Below are 15,633 nucleotides of genomic sequence, written 5' to 3'. Positions count from 1 at the left end.
GGCCTGAAAAACCTCATCCTACTCTGTCTTCAAACTCTTATAAGTATTTTAAGATGAGGTTAAATATGGGGGGGGGGGGTCACAAAAAGTTTTGCAGGATCTAGTACTTCCTCTGTGGATCTGGGTACCCCCAGCTTGAGAAACAGTGCTGGATAACTCTAACAAAGTTAATTTTTATGAGGATCCCCTGGGGTAAAGCTAATTCACTTTTTCTGAAAAGCAGTTTATTTACAAGGAATAGGATCAGATAATTTCCTATTAGAAAATATGGAGTAATGTGGCATCAATTAAAAAATGAATATTCAAATACATAGAACTCAATGGAAGCTATATATGAAAATCTGAGGATTCAACGTTATTCATATCTGACTTTGAGATATTTCAAGGGTACATTATTTTTTCATTGTATTTCCTCAACCAATGCAGATTGCATCCTCTCTATGATATAGTAGATAATAGAATGTAAGGTCCTTGAAGGCAGGGACTGATTTGTTGTTGTTATAGAGCAGTCTCAGCACCTAGCACAGTGCTTAGCACTTCACAGGAGCTTAATAAGTATTTTTATATTTGAATTGAATATTCTTCAGAGTTGCCATGGCCAAAAAGTCCAACATTCTGCATCCAATATGGTGGTGAGGTTCATCAAACTTAACAAGGCTGATTTTAAAATTAAAGACATTCAGTCTATCACACTGGGTGTATTCTCAAAAACTTTCCAATGCCTAGCCTTCAAGAATTTAGGGTAATCTTTATCCTCCTAGTCTCTAAATATTAGAAGTATTTAGGTCAAAAAAAATCCTCAGTTATTACCTTTTTATTCATAATATTTATGCATTAATGGTGCTTCATGTAACAAGTTCTATTTTATGCCTATAATGACTATGAGATGACATTAAGGCTATGCCTGAAATATAAAAAGTTGTCATGATTTCGTGGATCTATCTGCTTTCTACAGTGAATTATTAAATGCATGGTTTATCTTTTCCTTTCCCTTCTTAACCTAAACATGGAATGAAACAAATGATAAGAAGACTGACAATTTATTTGATGCTATAGCATCAAAAGATAATATTTTTCTGATTTTGTCATGGACTACTACTACTATATTAGTCACATCATGTTATACTATATATTTTCCCATAAGCTCTTAGACAACATGGGTTGCCAGCTAAGTAGAGAGAAAAGAAATTAGTAGTTGTAGGTTCAGATGCTAGCTTTCCATTAACCATGCCTCTTCTTCTAGGCCCCTAGTGAGAAGCATAACAGGGCCAGGTGTTAACCACAGAATCATAGAATTGCAGGATTGTGAAGGACATAAGAGGTAATCTAGTCCAACTCTCACCCACAAAACATATCCTATCTCTAACACCCCTAGCAAGTGACCATCAAAGCTTTGCATAAAGACTTCAAGTAATGAGAAACACACGGTTTCCGGAGTTAGTCCATTCCATTTTGGAACAGCCCTATTTGTTAGAAAATTCCATGTAAGTATCATATATTTGTTCTTGTTCTTTCTGTAAGGTCAAATAGAAAAAGTTGAATCCCTCTTCCACATGAAGGAGGGGAAGGAGCAAACACGTATTAAGTTTGTACCCTGTGCCAGGCACCGTGCTAACATAATTATCTCATTTTTAAAGACAGTTATCAGATCCTTCTCCACCACCCCATCACCACCACCACCAGAAGCCTTCCCTTCTTCAGGCTAAACCAATCCTCCTATGAAATGGTTTACCCTTCTCTGGATTTACTTTAATTTATCAACACCTCTTCTAAAACGTGGTGCCCAAAACTGACACACTATACCAGTCACTGCCTGACCAGAACAAAGCATATGGTACCCAGGACTGAACACAATATTCCAGCATAAGTCCCTTCCCACCAAGTCTCAGTGATACTAAGAAGTTTTTACCTCCTTGTGTTAAGGCCTTTAGTTTCCTTTATTAGCCATACTCAGCACACTGATTTACAACCATCTCATTCCATCAGTGTGGTTTTTTTGGGGGGGGATGTGTTTAGCCATTACCTCCTTTTAACATTTGGAGCTTTAAGCAGCTACCAGAACTATGGTACCTGACTTCAGAGTAGCTGAAGGAACAGGAAAGTTTTTCCCCAAGTGCTTTGCCCCATTTAAAAGGCAGTGTATCAATATGCCAGGCTTGCTTTCTGTCACGCTTTGGAGCTGAAAGCACCGTGGAATAATGGAAACAGCACTGGCTTTAGAATCAAAGACCTGGCTCTGTGACTTATTCCCTGCATGACCTTGAGAAAGTCAACTTTGTTTCTCCAGTCCTCAGTTTCCCACTCTGGAAAATGTGGTTAAACTAGATCACCTCAGAGATGCTGCTATTTTGTGGACTGGTGATATGTGCTAAGTATAGTACTAATAGATTAGATTAGATTAGTTACTATACGTTCCATAATGCTTCCAAGTTTAGGCTATTTACTTAATCAACAAACATTGATTGAGGACCTCATTTCTCATCTAGACAATCCCCATTTCCAATTATATTAAATCTGTCACTATTATTACTGCTAGTTATATTTCCTTATTGATCTCCTGCTAGTAAATATTGTGTTATTACTATTTGATGTAATCCTGAGTTCCATCTACAAAACAAAAAAATGCAGTAGGACATATAGATGTTTTGAAGGAAATGTTTGCTTATGGAAATTGATTCTTCTAGTTAGTGAGACCACGTAACACATGGGCCGCATGAACCAATCAAGAGAAATTTATTTCTACAAATCTTTTTCTTCAAAATATCTTATTCTCCTATTTTATTTCTTTGTTTCGTAGATAGAAATCTCATCCAAGACAGTGATGAAGTGGTGGAGGATAATAAAGAACCAGGCATTAGTGGATTATGTTGGCTTTATGTAGTACCTTTCCTCCACAAAGCTCAAAATACACTAATGCTTTCCCGGCAGGCCTCCTTGTCCACTCTAATCCTGCCTTGCACTTTGCATTCGTTCCCTTAAAAGTTCACCTTAGACGCAAGTACACCGTGCAAAATTCTTGGCCTCCTCAAGAAATGAGCCAAAAGAAGCTGCCTTTGCTGAAGCTAAATTGTATCTGAAATTGCAATTAAATACTATGCGGAGTCTTTATACGAGCAAGAAGTTCATTTATAAACAAATGAACCTTTCTAGAAAAATGTTTTGTTTTCACTATAGGTAATTTAAGGATTTTTCTATTAACTCCACACAGAGGACATTCCAGGCTTTGTGTCACATGCTTTCAAATAGCGAATTCACTAACAATTGAACCCACTTTTCCTTTTTGTGTTCAAGAATATACAGGTAAAGCCATCTCAGTGCCACCCCCTCCCCAGACTTCACAGTATTTCTCTGAAAGAGTCTGTTCTAAGTAAGCAATCACCTGTAGAACTCTTATGGGTCTGGGTAATTGAGAAAAGGCTTCTTGTTCATTCCAAATCATTGTGTATAGATTAGCAGTGGGGGTAAGGAGTAGGCAAGGAAGCTTCCCTAGTCAAGGATCACTGAGGGAAGAACCTACATCTACACTTTGTTGTTGTTCAGTCATTTTTTAGTCATGTCTGAGTCTCTGTGACCCCATTTGGGATTTCCTTGGCAAAGCTACTGGAGTAGTTTGCCATTTCCTTCTCTAGCTTATTTTACAGATGGGAAAGTGAGGCAAACAGATGTTAAGTGACTTAACCCAGGTTACCCAGCTACTAAGTATCTGAGGTCACATTTGAACTCAGGTCTTCCTGACTTCAGGCTTGGCACTCTATCTACTATACCACTTTTTTTTTATATTTTCAAAAACCATAAATGTAAATAGTTCATAGTTTTATACCACATCAAGTTTTTTTTAAAGCTCTTTTCTTCCAACAACCCTGTGAAATGGGTTGCGTAAGTGGTATTATTTCCTAGGTACCTAACATTCAAAGAGATTAAGCACTTTGCTCATAATTACCCAGTAAGTATCAAAGACAAGATTTGAAACCTCATTTCCTGTGCTCTTTCCACTACCCTTAAAAAAATATATAATGGGAGACAGACATGGTGGCATGTACCTGTAGTCCCTGCTGAAGCTGGTGGATCACTTGAACTTGAGAGAGAGTTTTGAGCTACTCTATGGCTAACGTCGATCAAGGGTCCACATTAAGTCTGGTACCAATATGGTGAGCCCCCAGGTAGACGGACCATCAGACTGCTCAAGGAGGGCATGAACCAGCTCAGGTCTGAAAGGGAGCAGCGCAAATCTCCCATGCCAATCAATAGTAGGATCAGGCCCATTAGTGGCTTCTGCTCTTCCAATGTCTCCAAAAGAATAAAATAAAATAGGGATTGTGACTGGACCTGGGATTTCATTGGTGGGCTGAGAAAACTCCTCTACAGGCAGGATGCAGCAACTTCTACATGCAAGTTGGCACCTTCTCTGCTATTTCGGTGTGAGAGAGTTGCCCAAGCACCTAGAGGTTGAGTGAATTGTTCAGAATCACACAGATAATATGTGGCTGAATTGAGACTTGAACCCAGATCTCCTTGCTTCAAGGCCAGCTTTCTGGCCACTACACTAAGGTTATCAAACTCAAACAGAAAGAAATCCCTTCAGGCTTAGAAAACCACAAATGAATATTATTTATATTACATTGTATTTTTATTTATTTAGCCAAACATTTCCCAATTATATTTTAATCTAGTCAGCAGCACTAGGGAGTTTGTGGGTTGCAAGCAGCCTTCAGCCCATGAGTTTAATACCTCTGTACTACTCCATGCCATCTCTCTCCCTCCCTCTTCATCCCTCTCCATCCCTTTACCTTTCTCTCTCTTTCTCCCCTGTCTCTCCCTTTCTCTCTCTCTCCCTCCCTCCCTCTGTCTCTCTCCCTCTCCCTCTCTCTCTCCCTTCCTATCTTTCTCTCTCCCTTCCTCCATTCCTCCCTTCCTCTCTCTCTCCCCACAAATAAATGGATCAATTAATGAATAAATTCATAAATAAATGAACAATTTCCCCAAAGCCACCTAAGCCATAAACAACAGTGCCCAAATTCAAACCTAGATGCTCAGATTTCCCCTTCCAGCACTCTGCCAGCCCACTGTGCTGCGGAGTTCAGATTTCAGATTAACCAATCATGACTCTGTTCAAACACAGCTTTTGAAATCTTGTGCTTCTTGACTCTTGCCATTTGAATGTCAATACACGGCTGGCAGAGTAACTTTAAAAGAGTATCCTTTTCTCCCTGAACAGCAATTTCTAAGGTCTTGGAATTTCAAGACTTCAGGAGTTCTTGAATCTAGGGAAAAGGGGAAAAAATACAAAGCTTCTTAGAGTTCGGTTATTGTTCATGCTTATGCCTTTCTGGATGCGATTGTGATGACTTTAGCAGGGGAATGGGCATGCTAGCCTTTCAGAATCCTGAGCCAGGGGGCCACCCCTTTGGCCTTGATATTTAATAACAAGCAATAACAAACAGCCAGTTTGACAGAAAACCAGAAATTAACTGAAGTACTGCCTGAGCTATCACATTTACCTGTACATACATAGTTTTAACATTTTTCAGCTAAGGGTTAAAGCTGTTACTTGCATATGCTCAGATACATATATAGTTTCCATTGTTTTGGCTAAAGCCTCTTTTTTGAAGATGGATTTTATTTTAGCCTTAACAGCAGCCTAAAAAAGAAATTGAGGAAGACATAATTAGTCAATGCTTCATGTCATTCCAGATGCTAACGAGTGATGCCAACTTGAGTATTCCACAGGGACAGACTATGACCCTTGGCATCAATCAGCTACTTTTTATGAGGAGCCAATGCTAACTTTCCAAATGGCTTTAGATGTTTTTCTCAATGATCAAACGAATCCGTGGCAAACAGGCAAATTCCCAGTCAGGCCCCAATGAAAAGAGTTCACAATGTGCCCTACAGTATGCATATCATGAAACAATACTTTAAACAGTGTCTGAAGGCATTCAGGGTCAACTCCTAAAGCAGTGACTTAGATTCTGGCAGCAACCTGACACTATGGACAAAGACCTCAAAAAAGACATTCTTGGCCAAAAGTTCACATATAGTCATACATATTAGAGTACATTTTATTAAGACAGACAGAGATGGTTGTAAATATTCCCCTCTGTGCCTTTATAAAATGCCCTTGGGGTATTTAACTCCCACCTGACCAAATCTCTTTGGTTAAAGTAGAAATGAACCTCAAATTGAGGGTCAGACCAACTGACAAGGTACAGAAACCTAATCTTTCCCTAATGAGTCCAAAACATTGCACAGGTATAATTTTAGACATTTATCCAGAACAAATTTTCCCCCTTGTTTTTCCTCAAATTCCCCATCCTTTACTAGTTCTATAAATCAGTATTATGCAAGAATGTATTTCCTGCTCAAGTTTGGTGCTGACTATGGGAATCTGCTTTTGATGTTACCCTTAAGATTGTGAGTCAAGTAGATCAGGAACCATTTCCAGCTCTGAGGGAAATCACTAGAAAGCCACCGACTGAGGCCCCCTTCTCAAGTAGATCAATAAAAAAAAAATCAGATCCTGAGGAGACTAGAAACACAAAGCCCCCTAAAGACAAAATAGATAGTCCGCCTACATAGCAGGAGTCATCTGAGTACAGATGACAATTGAACCCATAGAGTTGACAAGATCACCAAAAGAAAGTTTGTAGAGAATCCAGGACAGAGTTGGGGTGGTCATTACATCCAACACAGCAGAAAAGATACAGAAGTAGGGAAGTGATTTCAAGTTTAGAGTCTTGTAGATGTCCCTAACCTAAGGATGGGTCCCAGGCAAAAGATTCTCCATTTTTAGCTCCACCCCCATCCTCCTTATTGGTTAGGCAAAGCCAGGGACTGCTGCTCATTTTGCAGTAATGTATGCAGAGTCGAGGGCAGAGAAAGGAAGAGGAGGGGACAGAAGGGGAGAAAACTGTGCCTGGACTCTAGGCCCAAGCAGTAGCCTAAATGAAGCATTTTAACAAGATCCCTCCACTCTTTACATGAGTATTCAACAGGGTGACAAGCAGCCTTAAGCTGGGCGACTTCGACCCAAAACAGAATCAGCTGAGAAGAGACAAGGGGCCATCTAGAAGAGGGAGAGCCAAGGTGCATGTGACAGTGAAGGGATAAAAGGTCTAAGTAAAGGAAGCATTAAATACTCAGCTGGAAAGAATCCTGAGCTCACTCTCAGCTGCTTTTCAAAGGACTACAAAACCCTATAGGAGGCCATGAGGTGGAGAGCCTGAGACAATCTGTGACCTGATCACTCATTCCAACAGGAAGGAAAGAAGGAAGGAAGGAAGGAAGGAAGGAAGGAAGGAAGGAAGGAAGGAAGGAAGGAAGAGGAAGGAAGGAAGGAGAAGGAGGAAGGGAGGGAAGGAAGGAAGAAGGAAGGAAGGAAAGGAGGAAGGAAGGAAGGAAGGAAGGAAGGAAGGAAGAAGGAAGGAAGGAAGGAAGGAAGGAAGGAAGGAAGGAAGGAAGGAAGGAAGGAAGGAAGGAAGGACAGACTTGTTAATATTATTTATTAATATTATTACTATATTCCAAGCACTGTGCTAAACACTTCACAAATATCTCATTTGATTCTCACAACAACTCTAGGAGGTAGGTGCTATTATTATCTCCATTTTATAGTTGAGGAAACTGAGGCAAACAGAGGTTAAGTGACTTCTCCAGGGTCACATAGCTAGCAAGTGTCTGAGGTTGGATTGGAACTCAGGGCTTCGTGACTCCAGGCCCAGTGCTCCATCCTCTATCTACCCTATATAGCTATAGACACACCTTTACCTTTACCTAAGCTGCATTACTAAAAAAGTTATGTATAAATCATATATTTGAAATGCAATAGGGAAAGTTATTTAAAAGATTTTGTTGATGAATCCTTAAAAAAAAAACACAACAAGGAATCTTTTGGTAAAGTCAATAATTGACCCATAATATTTACTATTTTGTAAGTTTAGATTTTTGTACTTGGGAAATTTTCTATAAAAAATTCTACAGATATTATCCTTTTATCAACCATTATTTATGCCAGTTATATTTTTTATTCTGTTTCAGGCCCTCCTGGTCCCCGAGGACCTAAAGGTGACAGGGGACCCCAAGGACCTCTTGGTCCTACTGGTAACAAAGGACAAAAAGGAGAAAAAGGGGAGCCAGGGCCACCAGGCCCAACAGGTGAAAGAGGCCCCGTTGGGCCAATTGGCCCTCCAGGGGACAAAGGCAGTAAAGGCTCCAAAGGATCCCAAGGACCAAAAGGACAAAGAGGATCCCCTGGGAAGACTGGCCCTCCAGGGCCAAGTGGAGACCCAGGCCCTCCAGGCCCCGCTGGCAAGGACGGTGCTCCTGGCCCACAGGGTCCCCCTGGCTTCCAAGGATTGCAGGGCACCGTAGGAGAGCCTGGAGTCCCTGGTCCCCGAGGACTTCCTGGACTACCTGGCGTGCCAGGCATGCCAGGTCCAAAGGGCCCACCTGGTCCTCCAGGCCCCTCAGGAGCAATGGCACCACTTGCTCTACAGAATGAACCAACACCCGCACCAGAACCTAATGGTAAGTCTGGGTGGCCTCAGAGGAAAGCCGGGAGGGCATCTACAGGATAGACCTTGTGGCTTTGACTCTCCTTCATAGAATGTTTACCGTGCTGTGTCCTGCTGTCCCATCTTATTTAGCAGTCAAAGTATCATGTAGGGCAAGCATGAGAATCCTGCTGCTTTAACAGGCCTGAGCACCACGTGGTGTCACTCAAACTCATACCTTTCATTCTCTCAATGTGAGCAGGTTTTCTATCCTTGTTTATTTAGCTGGGTCGGACCTTCAGAAAGCATGCCCTTCAGAAAACATTGTCTTCATTGAAACCTGAGGTTGGCCTCCACATGAGTCTTTTTTTCATTTATTCTCTTCACCCTAGGGATGAAAGTGTTCTTCAATTCACCCCATTAATACTCACACTGAGCCCTCTGTTCCCCATCTATCAGCAATTCGTTTTTCTAAAATATGTGGTAGTTCCTATACTAATATGTTCATTACAGCTTTAATAGTTCACATATATGTGTATGTGTGTGTGTGTGTATATATACATATATATACACACACGGGTATATATATACATGTGTATATACATTTATACATACATATATCTATATATAGATATGTCACTGTATGTGTGTGTGCCTATATGCACATATGTACACATACATGCGCATACATGCATACAAGGACAGGCTGTTTGGAAGTGCCCTTGGGTGCAGGAAGAACTGGGTTTTAAATCCCATCTCTAACAATGACTGGCTTTGTACCTCTGGGCAAGTCACAACTTTCCAGTGTCCTAGGCCACTCTAAAACTGTTTATAAATTGCAAGGCAGGGGGTCAGCTAGGTGGTGCAGCAGAAAGAGTACTGACCCTGAAGTCAGGAGAACCTGAGTTCAAATCCAGCCTCACTTCCTAGCTAGCTGTGTGACCCAGGGCAAGTCACTTAACCCCCCACTGCCTCCAAAATAAAATAATAATAATAATAATAATAATAATAATAATAATAATAATAATAAATTACAGGGCAGGTGCCAGTTTGCATTGATAGAGGGAATTTCCTGGTAATGAAATCACAGGTCTGTCTCCCCCTCCTCAAAAAAAAAATTGTTAGATTTTAGCCTTAACTTTGCTCTTCAACCCATACCTAATTCTGACTACCAAAGTACTCTTCATTGAGAAGACTCAGGTTTTCGTTAATTGCTACCTTGGTTTATTTTCTTTGTCCTTAGTCCTGGGTCCTCACATCCAATTATTTATAGACACCATATGGATTCCAGACTGTGGTGCACATCTGTGCCTTCTTCAGTTTTTCCTGTCCTTGAACAGACTAACCCATATGCAGATCAAATGTAAAGACAGGGAAATAACAGCCCCACAAATAGCTGTTTCCTAAATTGTGTGGTCTCAACTACTGTGTGGAATCTTACAACTCACTTCTAGGTTAAACTTCATATTAAGCACATTCATAAAGTTTTGCAATGTGTGTGTCTTCATGGGTTCTGCACAACAAAATGCCTGGCTGTCCCTTGAATATAGAAGCAACCGGGGGCCAACTGTATGTCTCTTGAATATTCCTGAAAGGGGACATCGGACCCATGCTGTTTTAACCAGTGTTTAAATGTTCATTTTCCTAGGATGCCCCCCTCACTGGAAGAACTACACAGACAAATGCTACTATTTCTCAACAGAAAAAGAAATTTTTCATGATGCAAAACTCTTCTGTGAAGACAAGTCTTCACATCTCATCTTCATAAACACAAGAGAAGAACAGGTATGCCTACGGCAATTTACAGATATTTGGAGACTGGAAATCACATGATTGAAGAGAAGAGAAGAGAATACAAAGATATTGAACATTCACAGTCAAGTAAACATATCCAGAAGGCAAACTCTCAGCATTTATCCAGTAAATAAAAGAGAGGAATTGATGTTATAGAAAGGTTTTCTCATCCCCTCTAGTTTGGAAATGCTACTTAATTTTGTGAAACAAGAGCTAATTATTAGACCCCAAAGTGGCCATGCTGATAGACTAGGGAGTTTTTCCTTTGGCACCAATTCATTAATGGAAAGGGGGAGAAGCAAAAGTATTATGAGGAAAATGGGAGAGCCAGTCGAGGGAATATAGTAATAAGCATTTATTCATGTATACAACAAGAATTTAAGTGCCTATATGTATGGAGCATCATACTGGGAAGGAGATATAAAAATCAGTAATATGTAGTCCCTGACCTTATGGAGCTTACAATTTGCTAGGTGTGGGGAGGAAAAAATATATATACAAATAATCATAATACAGAATCAAAAAGAGAAGTTCATAGAAAAGATATAAACAATGTATTGTTCAAGGTCTAAAGAAATAAAGGCTCATTTACAGCTATGGAAATGAAGAAAGACTTCATGGAGAAAGTAACATTTGAGATGGGTCCTAGAGAGTGAGTTGAAATTCATCAGGCAGAGATAAGAAAAAAAGGTGTACAGGGGCAGCTAAGTGGCACAGTGGATAGAGCACCGGCCCTGGATTCAGGAGGACCTGATTTCAAATACAACCTCAGACACATAACACTTACTAGCTGTGTGACCCTGGGCAAGTCACTTAACCCCATTGCCTAGCCAAAAAAAAGGGGGAAAAGTATACATTCCAGACATAGGAATGGGCATAAGTATAAATATAATTGTGGGAAAATATGTGTACATGTGTTCAGTTATTTTTTGGTTGTGTCTCTTTGTGATCTCAATGGGGTTTTCTTGGTAGAGATACTGAAGTGGTTTGCCATTTCCTTCTCTAGCTCATTGTACAGAAGAGGAAACTGAGGCAAACAGGGTTAAGCGACATCCCCAGGGTCACACAGCTAATAAATGTCTGAAGCTGGATTTGAACTCAGGAAGATGAGCCTTCCTGACTTCAGGCCAGGCACTCTATCCACTGTGCCACATAACTGCTCAAGATGTGTACTATAGATATAAAATAGTCCAGTTTGGCTGACTTAGGTTGTACATGTAACAGAGGGTAGGGCAGGAAGAACATAGTAGGCTGCATGGAATATGGCACTTAGAATGTACCTGCTTGTCTCTACTAAGACCCTCCTGCAATAGTTTCCTGGAGCCTACAATGGCTAACCAGGTTTGTGACACAGAAGAGAAGATGGCAGGAGGGTCAAGGGTTCCAGGAGTTTTTAGCAGGTCATCCTGAAATAATTTATCATAAAAGAAAAGCAACTATCACAGCCCCAAAAAGGATATGGAAGGGTCCAATAGCAAGATAAATTTTAAAAATATAATTAGAATGAAAACAGGGTGGGAGAAAGCAGTTTGATGTATTCTGACAAACATGCTTCTTAAAAACGGGCTGGATTTCTAAATAGTTTAAAAAAAAAGTCAGCTCTCTTAAGGAACAGTCATAATGTGCTCCCATTTGTTTTGCAGCAATGGGTAAAAAAGCAGATGGTGGGCAGAGATAGCCTCTGGATTGGCCTTACAGACTCTGAACAGGAGAATGAGTGGAAGTGGCTCGATGGAACTACCCCGAAATATACGTGAGTACTGAAAAGTTTTCTAGAGTTTCACAAAACTCTAAGTCCCTCATTAGAGTGTAAGCTCCTGGAAGGCAAGGACTATCTTTAGCCTCTTTTTCTCTCTCCGGCACTTAGTACAGTGCCTGCACATAGAAGGCACTTAATAAACATTTATTGATTGATAGAATGGTAGTTCAATAATTATGCAGCCTTTCCCCCCTATTTCCTGTCTTCCTCCTTAGCCATACTACTCAGAGAACTCCAAATTTACAGGCATTGGTAATGCTACATTAGGAAATTACTGTTGAGTTTCATGATGAGGAGGATGAAGATAAGGATGAGGATGAGGATGATAACAGCTAGCACTTATATAGTGCCTGCTAGGCACCAGGCACTGTGCTAAGTGTTGTATAAATATTATCTCATTTGATCCTCACCACAACCTTATGAGGTACTATTTATTATTGTTCCCATTTTACAGTTAATGAAACTGAGGCAAACCTAGATTAAGTGACTTGCCCAAGGCCACATAGCAAATAATGTCTGAGGACTCTGGGCCCAGCACTCTATCCACTGAGCCAGCTGGATACTTAGAGCGTTTGGGGAGAAGGGTTTCTTTGTTGCCTTTTGTTTTTACAGTTGTTTTTGGCCAAAAGGAAAACTGAATATCAAATGACAGAATAGAATCATAGTGTGGTACTTTTTGCCAACACACTTTTTTCTAACATTGTCTTGGGTGAATAATGAAAGCCAAAAGCTTCTTGGTCACTATAGATTTTCCTCAGCAGCAGTTCTGGTGGTCATTTTGCGGGGTGCCTATCAGTGGGACGTTATCAGGAAAACTAAGCCCGGCTCGTTATCTTGACCTAACATCTAATTATGAAGTGAAAACATCATGCCCTTCTCACAAACAGGAATTTCAATTGGGTGGCAAAATAATTGAATTTGTGGAAGATCAAGGATTTCTCATCAATCCAACTGAGATACCACCCCTCTAAAAACAAGCATAGAACAATGGAAGCTATTTAAATTGACTTCGTGGACCACATTTTATACACGATATCCTCTCCAAACATTCAAGCCAATAGGTGTAGCCCCTTTCAGAACCCAAATAGAACCGTCTATTAACAAGGGGAAAAATACATAGATTTGAATTTTATTTATTTTCCTGCTTCACCAAAATAGAACATGTAATAACAATCCATTGCTGAGCCTGGATGGGTCAAAGCACTTACCTTCTCTCATTCCAGAAAAGGTCCCCCTTTCATTGAGGGTAGCTAGGTGGTGCAGTGGATAGGGCCTGGAGTCAGGAAGACTCATGTTCATGAGTTCAAATCCTGCCTCAGACACTTACTATGTGACCTTGGAAAAGTCACTTAGAAAGTCAGTTTCTCCATGTGTAAAATGAGTTGGAGAAGGAAATGGCACACAACTCCAGTATCTTTGCCAAGGAAAACCAAACGGAGTCACAAAGAGTCAGACACGACTGAAAATGACTGAGCAATGACTACTCACCTCTGGACAAAAGTGGGCAAACTGGGTTCTGAACTGGTAGAGCCTGGCAGGGTTCTTTCCTCAAACTCTCTGATTCTTTATGTCTCTAGCCTGGAGCCCCAAGAAAACGTATTTATAGCTTAAACTATTCATGTCCAGATACTTCCCAAAAAGGAAGGAGGTTAGAAAGGTACTCAAAGTACAATGTAAATCAGATATGGGGAAGCTATTTTCTTCCTCCATACAAAAGAAATGCTTGGGACAGCTAGGTGGCACAGTGGGTAGAGCACTGGCCCTGGAGTCAGGCAGACCTGAGCTCAAATCTGGTCTCAGACCAGACATTTGATACTCACTAGCTATGTGACTCTGGGCAAGTCACTTAACCCCAATTGTCTCACACGCAAAAAAAAAGAAAAGAAAAGAAAAAATGCTTAACTCAAGAGAGTCACAAATACACATCGACAAAATATTTAAATGCACGTCATTTAAATACATAACTTATAACTGCTGTTATACTCCCCCAAGAGGTTGATACTTAAAACATCAAGATATGAAGCAGGGACTGCTAAATTGGCACTTCATATTTCATCTTGGTTCTACATTGTCCAATTAATTCTTCTGCCAAGGCTGTCCAGGAGTTGGACTCCTCCTTCTGTTGGTGGTCAGCATCTCTGAAGCAGAATCTCTTCCTGCCGTTAAAGAAGCCATGATCTGCTGGCCTCCTTTTAAATTCACAACGTAGCCTCCAAGGCTGGAAATGTTCACGTCAGGATCACTACTTAGTTAACCTTGCTCAAGAGAAGAACACAAAGCAGAAGTAGTAACCAGTAGCCAAAGGTCCAGGCTCAGGCTCCCCTACCCCAAAGCATGTGATTTAACTGCCGTGTGCTGGGATAGAGGAAGGGTGTGAAGAATTACACTATTTTACAGAGGAGGAAACAGGCTCAGAGATGGCAAATGACTTGCCTAGTCACACAGTTAGTCAATAAATAGCAGGACCAGAACTTAAATCCAGTTCTTCTGACTTCATGTCCAGGGATGTTTCCACTAAACCAGATAAAGAGAGAGTATAATCCAAGAACACTCAGGCAGTAATGTGACATTAATTGGCCTTCACAGAGCATGTAGAATTTCAGAATTTAGAAAACATTTCTAAACCAATAACACTTCAGAGAAGCTTTAGGATTGATAAATGCACATGCCTAGGAAACAAAGGAAAATGCCAGATTCCTCCAAAAGAACGTCCAGATATTGCAGCAAGACCTTTAGCACATTGAGTGACCATCACCAGTTGTCTTGACCTATGTCTTGCCACTGGACTCTGATGACTTTGGAGGAGAGAGTGAGGCTGATGACTTTGCACAGCCATTCCTCACTTAAAATCCAATTCACCTGCAAGTCAAGACATCACCCTCCTGATAGCATTGGTCAACTTCAAGAACAAAGGACAAACAACATCAACAATCTGTGAGCACATTGAGTGGGTAGCCTATGGGAGATTCTTGGGAAGATGAGATGTGAATTTGTTGCAATCTATCCTTTTGGAAGGAGCACACATGTTAAGGAGATCATGGATCCACCAACTGTGTTGCTGAAGTATTGAATCAAATGGCCTGAGTCAAAGAGGGGGCCATAAGACTTGAAATTATGAGGATACATCTGCTAGTGAATGCGAAATAAAACTTTTCTTCTTAGGTACATGACGCAGTAGGAAGCCATCTAAGGACATAGTCATTGGATTCAACAAGTAAAACATAGGTAAAAACATCAAATGTGCCAGTCAATCGATAGACATTTACTATGTGTCAGGTACTGTGCTAAGCCCTGAAGATGCAAAGAAAAGTAGAAAACAATCCCTCAAGGAGTTACTCACAGTCTAAAAGGGGAGATAACATGCAAACAACTATGTACAAACCGGCTATCTACAGGATAAATTGGAGATAATCAATAGAGGGAAAGCACTAGAATTAAGAGGAATATGTTAATGTACTTGAAAGTCAGAGGCCATCCTTGAACTTGGGTTTTCCTGGCTCTGAGGCTAGTTTTCTATCTGCTACATACCACACTGCCTCACACATCCAGCCTTGGTAAGGGTAAAAATCCTTTAAAGCTGCTGAAATAAAA

At 40.6% G+C, this 15,633-nt stretch overlaps 1 protein-coding gene across 1 annotated transcript in view; it reads left to right on the top strand.

Moving 5' to 3' along the window:
* COLEC12 (collectin subfamily member 12) overlaps window positions 1–15,633 on the top strand; it is a 233,437-nt gene that overhangs the window by 206,672 nt on the left and 11,132 nt on the right. Inside the window, 3 exon segments of the mRNA XM_020970676.2 lie at window positions 8,035–8,523; window positions 10,138–10,274; window positions 11,927–12,036. Of these exon segments, the coding sequence (XP_020826335.1) occupies window positions 8,035–8,523; window positions 10,138–10,274; window positions 11,927–12,036 (736 nt within the window).

The sequence above is a fragment of the Phascolarctos cinereus genome, unplaced genomic scaffold (genome assembly GCF_003287225.1).
Source record: "Phascolarctos cinereus isolate Bilbo 61053 unplaced genomic scaffold, phaCin_HiC Scaffold_4;HRSCAF=312, whole genome shotgun sequence".
Taxonomy (NCBI): domain Eukaryota; kingdom Metazoa; phylum Chordata; class Mammalia; order Diprotodontia; family Phascolarctidae; genus Phascolarctos; species Phascolarctos cinereus.
Note: the sequence above shows the minus strand (reverse complement) of the source record. Positions and strands in the feature narration are given on the sequence as shown.